The sequence below is a fragment of the Dasypus novemcinctus genome, chromosome 10 (genome assembly GCF_030445035.2).
Source record: "Dasypus novemcinctus isolate mDasNov1 chromosome 10, mDasNov1.1.hap2, whole genome shotgun sequence".
NCBI lineage: Eukaryota > Metazoa > Chordata > Mammalia > Cingulata > Dasypodidae > Dasypus > Dasypus novemcinctus.
Window position 1 is genome coordinate 3,186,915 of NC_080682.1, and position 11,491 is coordinate 3,198,405.

The 11,491-nt window shown below is 55.6% G+C and overlaps 1 protein-coding gene and 1 pseudogene across 1 annotated transcript; one reads left to right on the forward strand and one right to left on the reverse strand.

Moving 5' to 3' along the window:
- Nucleotides 1–2,870: 2,870 nt before the first annotated feature.
- MRGPRE (MAS related GPR family member E) lies at nucleotides 2,871–3,860 on the reverse strand. Its single transcript, XM_004450920.2, has one exon. It carries the CDS (start codon nucleotides 3,810–3,812, stop codon nucleotides 2,871–2,873), a length of 942 nt encoding a protein of 313 aa, XP_004450977.2. The 5' UTR covers nucleotides 3,813–3,860.
- A 1,578-nt stretch (nucleotides 3,861–5,438) lies between these two features.
- On the forward strand, nucleotides 5,439–9,458 carry LOC101413864 (synaptotagmin-14-like; annotated as a pseudogene).
- Nucleotides 9,459–11,491: the final 2,033 nt, after the last annotated feature.

Consider the following 11,491-nt stretch of genomic DNA (forward strand, 5'->3'; position numbering starts at 1 on the left):
TAGCAACCTGGGCTTCTCCTCCTGCTCTCCTTTGATTTGGGGGAAGGGCATGGCCTCCACTCCCCGCACCGAGTAGCTAGGGCTTATGGGGTGTCCTGGAGATGGAGGGAGCCCAGCTCCCAGCATCGCTGGCCCCAAATCTGCCACAGCCTGTGGGGGTGGAGGGGGCCCTCGACTCCGTCCTGCTGGAGAGGAGCCTGCAGCCCTTCCCCGGATCTGGGGGATCCATCACGGCCCACACTGGGTGTCCTCCACCTCTGGGCTGGTCTGTGACCTTCACCAGACCCGGGAGGGGTGGGTCCCAGGACCAGTGAGTGTCTCCCACCTCGGCAGGGTGGAGGCTCAGAGCCAGAGCTGCGCTCAGGTGCAGAGATCAAAGCAGGCAAGGCCGCTGAGCCCGCCCTGGACGTGCTGGGCTGGCCGCGGAAATGATGGCCGCTGCCTGCGTTGCCCGCCTCGGCTCACGTGGGGCCACGCACCTCAGCTCCCCTGGCTTCCCCAACTGCAGACCGGGAAGCAGAGGCGTGTGAGGCTGGGAGCGGAGGCTCAGGGGCCAGGGGGAACTGGGCGCAGCCCTTGGGGTCCCCAGCCCGCCCTTGGCCACTCGCCACCCGCTTCGGTGAGCAGGTGGCTCTGGATGGGGTGCTGTCCTCACGGGGCTAGGGGTGTCCGGTGTGGCTTCCTTAGGAGCTTGCGAAGGACAGGGTGGCCGGGCCAGCGTGGCCCCTATAGGGGGCAGGGAGCTGTCCAGCTGCTGAAGTCCTGGGCGCTGTCCCCCAGGTCAGTGCAGCCGGGCAGGACTGTAAGGGGCTCATCCGCTCAGCGGCTTCCCTGAGTGCGCTTCACTTCTGCTCTGGGGCGGTGTGCCACCCCATGTCTGTGGGTGCGGGGGTCCCACGGAGATGTGTTGGTGAGGCATGGCCGTTACTTTTTGAAAAAATTTTTTTAAAGTTTTATTTATTTCTCTCCCCTTCCTCCCCGCCCCCAGTTGTCTGTTCTCTGTGTCTATTTTGCTGCGTGTTTTTCTTTGTCCGCGTCTGTTGTCAGTGGCACCAGGAATCTGTGTTTCTTTTTGTTGTGTCATCTTGCTGTGTCAGCTCTCCGTGTGTGTGGCACCATTCCTGGGCAGGCTGCGCTTTCTTCCACGCTGGCTCTCCTTACGGGGCCCACTCCTTGGCCTGCGGCTTCCCTACGCAGGACACCCCTGGGTGTCATGGCACTCCTTGCGCGCATGTGCGTGGGCCAGCTCCACACGGGTCAAGGAGGCCCGGGGTTTGAACCGTGGACCTCCCATGTGGTAGGCGGACACCCTAACCACTGGCCCAAGTCCTCTGGGGATCACATCTTAACCTCATCAGAAGGTTCTACTTACCCACAGGAATGGATTAACGTTAAGAACATGCTTTTTTGGGGGCACATACAGCTTCAACGCCCCCCCAAGCTGTATCCACCAGGGTTCTCCAGTGACACAGAGCCAACAGGATAGCTGTGTATAGACAGTAAGAACTTTATTCTAAGGAGTTGCCTCACGTGGGTGGGGGGCTGCTGAGTCTGAAACCCGCCGGGCAGCCAGCAGGCTGGATCCCGGTTAGGACTTTCACGCTGCAGTCTTGAGGCAGAATTTCTTCTCTCCAGGAAATCCTGGTTTTCACTCCTGAGGCCTCCAACCGACTGGGAGAAGCCCACCTTCGTGAGTAAAGCCGTCTGGTTGTAGGTGTTACCCCCTCTACAACCCCCTGCAGCGACACCTGGGCTGGCATTTGACAGAACAGCTGGGCACCGTGGCCCAGCCCCAGTGACACACAAGATGAGCCACCACGTGAGCCTTCGAGCAGCCCACTCTGATCCCCCAGTTCCACCCCTCTGTGTTTCCTCTCCAAGGAAATTTTGAACAGGAAAGAAAAGCAGCCTCCTTGCTGGGGGTGGGGTAGAAAGTTTTGGATCGATGTACAGCCTTGTCCTCACGTCATGAGGCTCCCAGCCCACTTCCTTGCCCCAAACACTGGATGACAACACAGCAGCACACAACAGGAAGGCGGGGGCGTCTGCAGAGGGGTTGAGCTCCGGGTGGCCGCGGAACAAATGCCTTTTGGGGAGCCTCTACACAGAAAATCAGTGGCAGCCAAGCTGGGCCTGGCGGCTTTCTGGCCGCCCGTGCGGCTGGTGCCGGTGGCCGTGGCGGGCGGGCTCTGGCAGCGCCGACACCCGCAGCGAGGCTCTCGCTTGGTGGTTCAGTGGGCCCTTGGCACCCAGCCTCCAACCAGGGTCCAGCTGTGCCCACGCCCCCCCGCCAGGAGCTGGGCATGGAGCCCGAGGACTTTCCTTCTGCGGGGAGCCACGGAGGGCTCCGGAGCCTCTCATTCGCACACCACTGATTTTAGGGTCATTTGAGCCGCACCCCAGGGGACACGGGAACTGAAGTGGGATGATGCAGCGTTCTCTGGCAAGGATGGCCCTGCAGCCAGGAGGAGACCGAGGGCGGAGAAAAGGTGACCTTGGAGGGAGGGTCCTGTGAGGGAGGTGTGGTGGGAGGGGGCTTGAGGGAGGAAGTCTTATGGGTCTTGGGGCTGGGGTCTGGTAGGACTCTTACACAGAGACTGGCCTTGACCCTTTGCTTCTCTGGGCCTGGGGGGGAGGGGGAGGGGCCGGTTACGTCAGAGGGGGCGGGGCTTCCTAAAAACACGCGTTCCCCCTTCCTCTGCAGGCCGGGCCTTTCCAAGGGCTCCCTTTGGGAGCACAGACCAGGTAATCTGCAAAGCGCCCGCTGGTCCCCGATCTCCAGCCTCTGACCCCATGACTCCTCCCCAAGGCGGGCAGCCCCTCCGGGTCACCCCCGCTGCCCCCTGGCTGCCTGCCCCTCCCCCAGGGGCTCAGGCGGTTTCCTCCACGAGGCCCCTGCGGGGGGTCTCGCTGCCCGCGCCCGGTTCGGCGTCCTCCCCCAGCGCCCTCCGGAGCACCAGCGCGAGGGGCTGGCGCAGCCCGCGGCCCCGGGCGCGTCCCAGGCAGAAGCAGACGACCGGCTTGGCCGCGCGGTCGAGGCCCGCGGCGAGGAGGCTGAGCGCGTGGAAGCGGCGCGGGGCGCGCCAGCGCAGGCTGCGGGCCAGCCAGTAGATGCCGAAGGGCAGGTCGCCGAAGAGGAAGAGCAGCGCGCTGAGCAGCACCAGGCGCGGGAAGGCGCCGGGCGGGGCGCGCTGCGGGCCGCGCTCGGCGCGCAGCAGCAGCAGCAGGCTGGCCACGCACACGGCGGCGCTGAGCGCGGCCACCAGGGCGGCCGCCGCCAGCCACGCCGCGCGGCACGGCGCGCGCCCCGGAGCGCCGAAGGGCTGGGAGCAGGCGCCGCTGAGCAGCAGGTGCAGCAGCAGGCAGAGCGCCCAGCTGAGCGCGCACAGGGCGGTGGCCAGGTGGCGCGGGCGGCGGCAGGGGCAGCGGGCGCCGGGGAGCGCGGCCGCGCACTGCTCGGCGCTGACGGCCGCCAGCAGGGCCAGGCGCACCAGGTAGCAGAAGAACCTCAGCGCCGCCAGGCTGGCCTGCACGAAGCCGGGGATGCCCGACTGGCCGGGCAGCAGGTCGGGGACGATGGCCACCATGTGGCAGCCGAGGAAGATGAGGTCGGCGCAGGCCGTGTCCAGGAGGTAGATGGCGCAGGGGTTCCTGTAGACGGTGGAGCCGAGCAGCCAGAGCAGCGCGCCGTTGCCCAGCAGCCCCGCCAGGCCGAGCGCCTCGGTGAGAGACAGCACCACCAGGCTGAAGGCCTCATCCTCCTGGAGGTCGCCGCGCGGCCCCGTGTGCTCTCGCGGCTCCGTCGGATCCATCGGCCTGGGCAGGATCTGAGGCTCTGGAAGCTTCGGCTCTGCTGCCCCCACGCCCTGTGATGGCAATGACACCTGCTTTCTGGGGCCTCGGGGATCGTGTCCCCTGCCCCCTCCCCACATCTGAAGCCACGGGATTGGCAGAAGGGGTAAGCCCCCCTGCTTGACGCTCCCCCCTTCAGCTCTCCAAGGCACAAGCAGAGAGGCTTTCACCAGCGCCCCGGAAGCCGCTGTCTCCCGACAGTGCTAATGGGTGGACACATGCCCAAGCCCCTCCCCCACCGTGGGCTGGACCTCTGCAGGCACAGTGGGGGCAGGGGAGTGGGGGGGGGGGGAGGCGAGACCACTGATGCTGCGTTGGTCCTCCAGGCCCCCAATCTTGCCTCAAAGTCAAAGGGGGTAGGACACACCACCTGCGTCCAGTGAGTGCAGTGACCACAGAGGAACAGTCGAGCTGTCCTGGCCGGTCACGTTTGTGAAGTGGTCTTTGGGTCACTCCTAACCCTTCCAGGCCCTTCCCTGGATACTCCGCAAGGGGCTGCTGCTGTCGGCTCCTCACCATGGAGCCCCGTCCCCCTTGCTGTGGCCCCCTGCTCCGTAAGCGGGACTTCCGCCCTCCGGAGGGTTGGGGAAGGCCTCAACCTTCTCACCTGTCCCTCTCTCATCTCCTTTGGGGAGGGGGGGCTTGGGGTCCCCGCCCCGGCAGTCGGCTCACCAGGGCGGGCCCTGTGTGCTGCTGCAGGCATCCCTGTCTGACCATGGCTGGGGTTTGTGGGAGGTGGCGAAATTCCCCCCGGGGCCTTAGATGGGAGCCGCGGCCTCCGTGCCAGCTGTGGCTGCAGTAGAGCGCTTCCGTAGATCTGCCCAGGACCCAGAGGGCAGAGCAGCCATTGCCCCCTGCCCACTCCGACAGGCTGGAGCCCCCAGCCCCTGGGAGCCTGGGAGGGGTTCCGAGAGGATGTAAAGGTGACTGCCCACCCCCTACGGCTGGGGGCATGCCCAGAGAGGACCTCCCCCGCTTTACCCACACTGCCCCAGCTCGTCTCTTTGGCTCAGAGTGAAGCCCCCTCTGTGCTCATCTCACTGCTGCTGGAGGGGTGGGGGGGAGGTGGAGGGTGCAGAGCTCAGTGCCCGGGCTTGGGGTCCCAGCCACAGGCAGAGGGGAGAGCGCACCCATTAGCTATCTCCTTGAGCCCCTGGAGCATCGGACCCAGGTGCTCCCTCTTGCCCCAGCCCGGAGCTCAAGGGGATGTTCTCCCACGACGGAGGTGGGATGGGCTTGAGACAGTCACCAGTGGGGAAAAAAAAACCCTCACTCAAAGGAGCGTGCCCGTCTGGAATCGGCCCAGAGGGCCACAGCCCGAGGCTGAGGGTGGAGGAGCCCAGAGAGCTCCAGTGCTGCCACCAGCGGAGCTGAGCCGCGCCCTGCGCGCCCTGCCCGGCCTCCCCCGGCCTCCCAGGCCTGCCCCGAGGACCGCAGCCTGCTGCTTACCAGGCAGAGGGGCTGGCGGTCCTGCCGGGGCTCCGGCCTTGGGCAGGAGGCTGTTCCGCTGCCGCCCGCGGCGCCCAGCCCCGAGCTCTGAGCTCTGGGTGGCTCCTGCTCAGGCGGAGCCGGTCCCTCGGGCTCGCATGGCGTCCGGCTGTGGCGGGGCTGGTCAGGAAGGAGCCGCTTCCCCTGCCCAGGTGCGGGCAGTCCGGGGCTCTCGGCAGCCGGGACCCTCCCTGCGGCTTTCCGGGCAGGCACGGCGCGCGGTGGCGGAGACCACGAGGTCTCAGGGTGGAGCTGCGCCAGGCAGTGACCTCATCTGCGTGCCCTCCCCGGTCCAGACACCAATTCCCTTTGGGCTCTTTATGAACCACTTTCTCTCCATCAGATGACTCGGAGGCCTCGGCCGAGCAGCAGCCGCCAGTGGGAACTTGTCCTGGCTGCATCATCGTGTCTGTCTGCAGAGCTGGGCTGCCAGCCTGGGGCAGCATGTGGTCCGGAAGGCAGGTGAGGGGCACATGCGCCAGGCGGCCGGTCCCTCCCTCCCAGGGGCACAGCGTAGGCCGGTGGAAGGAGCCGCCTGCGCAATCTGTGGCTGAAAAGAACACAGTGTGCATCAAACTCGACTCGTGTGACTCCAGTGACATGGGCTTGTCTTACAGAACAAGTCTTCTCTGTCTCCTTTCTACCTCCCCACCAGCGTTCTCCGGTAAGGAAGCTGACGTCTGGCATTTGAAGGGAAGGAAAAGAAATTCATTCTTGGCTTCTGATCTTCCAAGAGACCAGGTCCTAGCAACTCTTTCCTCATCTTTATATCTGGAAAAATTTTTGACCTACAGAAGAGTTGCAAGAATAGCACACGATTTACTAAATGTCATCTCTCCCTCATGCTGGTGCTCCCTGGCTGTCTAGCTTGTGCTGAGTCATTTGAGACCAAGTTTCTGACTCGTGTTCTCTACCATTAAATTCTTCCGCACGAATCTGCTAAGAGCAATGCCATCCCCTTCATAACCAGATACCACGGCCACACACAGGAGCCGCAGCTTCGGTGCATTGCTGCTAGCTGGGATGTGGTTGTGCCGTTTATTAAGACACTGTATCTCGGGAAACGGACTTTGGCCCAGTGGTTAGGGCGTCCGTCTACCACATGGAAGGTCCGCGGTTCAAACCCCGGGCCTCCTTGACCCGTGTGGAGCTGGCCATGCGCAGTGCTGATGCGCGCAAGGAGTGCCGTGCCACGCAAGGGTGTCCCCGCGTTGGGGAGCCCCACTCGCAAGGAGTTCGCCCGTGAGGAGAGCCGCCCAGCGTGAAAAGAAAGAGCAGCCTGCCCAGGAATGGCGCTGCCCACACTTCCCGCGCTGCGGACAACAGAAGCGGACAAAGAAACAAGACGCAGCAAATAGACACCAAGAACAGACAACCAGGGGAGGGGGGGAAATTAAATAAATAAATAAATCTTTAAAAAAAAAAAAAAAGACACTGTATCTCAGCCCCAAGCCTCCCCTTCCTTCCGTGCTTTGTGACGCTGGGGACTCTGCAAACCACATGTCTCCTCTGCCAGCTGCTCCCTGTGGGTCACTGCTAATAGGGGGTGCTAGAGGCTGGAAGGGAGGAGCATCTCACCCTTCAAATTTTGTCTCCTCTCCTTGCGCTTGCTTCCTTCAGCGTTGCCCTGCAACATTCTTCTCCACCTGCCAACAGGAGCTGCTTCGTGATGTTGCTTCATCTGCAGGGCCTTCGTATTCCTTTTTGCCTTTGGGCTCGTCAATCCTTGGTTAACAATTCTTTATATTAAACTCCCCCTCTTAAAATAACATGTAGACTCCACCCCGCCCCCTTGCAGCTCCCCTCAGGGCTGCTCTGCCCTTGGATTCCGAGGTGGGCCCCACCCTTCTCGCTAGCCCGGGCCACCTGGTTGGTGCAGGTCCACCGCCAGCACATCATGGCGACTGAAGGTGGAGAAGCAACCTGTGGAGTGCGTGAGCTTTTCTGTATTAGAAAAGAGAGATGCGAGGAGTTGGTTGAAGTTCAAATCAGGAACATGTTCCAAGACCACAACTGTCTTTGCTTCCTTAGAAGGAGCCACCTGACAACTGGCTGGTTCAATAAGGCGGCCCCAGGAGAACATCTCCAGAGGCAGTTGGATTTTTGTCAGCTGTTGGGGTGTTTATTACATGATCTGCTCCTTTTTCTCTATGTTAATAAGAAGTTCTGTTTTGAAAGTGTTGGCGGGTTTCCAACTCTTGGCCCAGGATGCAGTATGAGGAAGAATTCGCAAGATAAAATTTATAATTCATACATGGACAAAGATGAACATGGTTCATCCTCTGAAAGTGAAGATGAAACACGGGGTAAGTATCGCGAGGCCTTATCCAGAACACACAATTCCAGATTCTACCACTGAGATTCTAGACAAAAGAACTCTAGTGGAGAAACAAGACAAAAGTACAGTCTTCTGTGGAGTATGATGGATACAGGAGTGAAGCATCAGGGAAGCGGACTTGGCCCAGTGGTTAGGGCGTCCGTCTACCACATGGGAGGTCCGCGGTTCAAACCCCGGGCCTCCTTGACCCATGTGGAGCTGACCCATGCGCAGTGCTGATGCGCGCAAGGAGTGTGCCCTGTAAGGAGAGCCGCCCAATGCGAAAGAGAGTGCCGCCTGCCCAGGAATGGTGCCGCACACACGGAGAGCTGACACAGCAAGATGACGCAACAAAAAGAAACACAGATTCCCATGCCGCTGACAACAACAGAAGCGGACAGAAGAACACACAGTGAATAAACACAGAGAACAGACAACTGGGGCAGGGAAGGGGAGAGAAATAAATAAAAATAAATCTTAAAAAAAAAAGGAGTGAAGCATCAGCAGGTGAAGGAAGAGGCATTCAGGAAGTAAGGAGAACTCCCTCCTTGGATGAATTTGCAGCCACCACCCGATCAGTATGACAGTGACTCTCCCCCTCTCTCATGCACACCTCCGAAAATGGGGACAGTGTGACTTTTCCTACAGCAGGAACAGTCCAGGATGCTCATATAACTAGTGCCCCAGTGAGGGAGGCAGAGGTCATGAACTTGAAAGTTTTCATAGCAGAGGCCATGAAGATGTTCCAAGAGAAGCACCTGAATACGTGCCAGCTCAAGGCTCGTCTTCACAGCTTCCTACAGCTCTTGATCCAGAGCCAGGAGCTAGAGATGGCCCACTGGATATGACTTCTCACCATGAGTCACAAGAACAGAGGCTCCTGGTAACAGGCTGTCACAGATATCCCAACATGTAACAGGACAGGTGCCAACTCAAGGCAAGTGCACCTTGTTCTTCCACCTTTAACACAGAGAGCAAAACCAGCACCCAGAGAGGGCCATGCCTGGTCTTCACAGAAACATTCAAATTTAATCATGTTGAATCGGAGGTGATTGGAAGTTTTTCGGTACGATTTGGACCGCATAGTGTACATCTCATGAGAAAAGAAAAGACAGTGGGGGAAATATTTTTTACTTAACAAAATCGAATCTTCAAGAAAAAATGTTCTTTCCTGGGGCAGTGGAACCTTCTTGCAATCCGACAACCAAATGAGCATGTAGAAATGCCCTGTGGGGAAATATATCCTCATGCCCATCTTGAACTCAGTTCCAGAAATTCTCATTGGCCTGCTTTATAATGCCACAGCTGGAAGGCTAGCAGCAGAAGTGATATAACGAAGCCACTTCAAAAACTTGGCAGCAAACAGACCGCCCGGTACATGTGCTGAGTTAACGCTACTGAATTCCATGGGCAAGATATGTCCAAATGCAAGACGTCCATCCACAGAGGGCAGCCAAATCCTGTGTACAAAGGACCGTCTGTTTTCAAAGGGCCCCATTTCAACTCTCTGACATGGCACTCATACTACATGTGTATCGCAAACATGGCATGCAAAGAAAAGAAATGGAAGGCTGGGTTTCTTCAAGTCTGAATAGCTCTGGAGAAGAGGAACTCAGTCACTGGACTGAAATGAGAGTCAAAAGGATGCAAGCATGCACTGTCAGAGTCGTGACGAAGGGGAGCAGTGCACGGCAGCAGCATCTGATGGCAGCATTGATGTTTGTACCTAGGCACCCTTAGAAGAGCTGTCGTTTGAATAATCATATTCAGTATCCTGCCAAAACACGAAAATCTGTGGGAAGAGCATCCAGTACTGATAAAAATGAAGAAAAGATGTATCTCTGTAGAGCTTGTTTGGGAAAATGAGGAACTTATTATCATTGTCAAACACTCCTCCAGAAGTAAATAGCATGCTTTTGCTTTGAAGATAATTTAACTTTAGCAGAGAAGCCAGTACATTCCCTAAAAATCAATATTATCTGCACACCAATTTTCATAGCAGTATTATTCACAATTGCCAAAAGTTGGAAACAATCCGGTGTCCATCAACTGATGACTGGATAAACAATTTGTGATGTATATACACGATGGAATATTATGCAGAGATAAGAAGAAATGAAGTCGTGAAGCACATGACAACATGGATGAACCTGGAGGACATTATGTTGAGTGAAGCGAGCCAGGCACAAAAGGACAAATACTGTATGATTGTGCTACTATGAACTAAATATACGTAAACTCCTGGATTTAATAATTAGAATATAGGTCACCAGGAAAGAGAAGGAGGGAAGAGAATGGAAAGCTAAGGGTTAATCTGCAGAATTTGTAAATCTTTGGAATGAATAGAAATCTTTTAAACACATCATGGTGTTGGTAACTAGCAGTGTGTCAGTGGTTGAAAGGGAAAAATCTAAGGTCATGTCCATTGCTAGAGTAAGGAAAGCTGAAAACTGTAACGTTGGACTGTGTAAGATAGTAAAATCTCATGTAAACATGAATATGAGTGATATTGCATATGTAAGACTTTTTACAAAATATAAGTACAAATATACTAGAGATAAGGAAAAAGAATAGCAGCTGTGTATGGCAGGGGAAGCATAGAAAGATTGAGAGGTGATGAGTTTTGTTTGTTTTTTGTTTATCATTTATTGGAATAATGAAAGTGCTCTAAGAGTGGTTGAAGTGACGAATGCACGAATATGTGATTACACCAAATAACATTGATTGTACACTTTGGATGGATTTATGCTTTATTAATATGCATCAATAAAAAATTAATTTGTTAAGAGAAAAGATGTACCTATAGATCTGTATGAGCATATATTTTATTATGATAACTCCAACCAAGTAATTTGCATCAGTATTTAATCAGTTAAATGAAATTTATTATAACTCAACAAGCTTGCTTTAGATTCTGTATTAAATAATGTTAGTGCATAAATTCTGACAAATATCATAAGTAATTTAAAAAATCAGAACTTTACTTTCCACACTACTTTAGTACATATTAGCCAAAAAACATACCTTGACTGGCCAGTCCCTGGTACTCTTTATGTAATTTTCTTTAACATGAAAAATTGTTCTCTGATTCTGTCGTAAGTCATACCTAATGGTGAAGGATTTCAATCATGTTGAAAATGGTTTTATTTCCAATATTTTCTCTTTGTGCACTTAGTTTTACTGTGCTTCCGTTCTTCTTAATAGTTCTAAATCTAGTTGCAAGAAAGCATTTTCATAAAGGAATTTTTTTACATGTTATTAAGAATAAAGCTCATTTCTTAAATAAATAAATAAATAATGTAGTTTTTGTCTCCTGACTGTTCTTACTGGGACTGAAATTGGTCCCAGCAGAAGTCCCTGGAGAAAGGTAGTACTTTGGGTTTGGTTTGGTTGTGTCCTTGGCCTTGACCTTGGTGATGCAAGTAATCCATGCCATGCAGCAGCATCGTGATTAATCAGATTAGCACTGGGATTGACTGTGATGACGTGTGTGTTTTCCTTGGGGATCAGATGGCAGCTGGACTTGAACTTGGTGACTTCGAGGACTGTGATGTGTGATGGCTGTTTCTGAGTGCACAGGTGTGCACAGAAAGAGAATGGTGACTTCCACTTCTGGCCATGACGGGGCAAGAGGCTGTGGAATTACCCGCCGTTATACATGAACTTGGAGTCCCAGAAGGAGACTAGACAGAGGAGGGCAGAAAAAATTTTGAAGAAATACTGGCTGAAAAATGTCCAGGACTAACAAAAAACTAGAAATCCACACATCCAAGAAGATCAATGACTCCCATGCAGAAGCAACATAATGGCAACCACAGCTTGCTGAAAGCTATG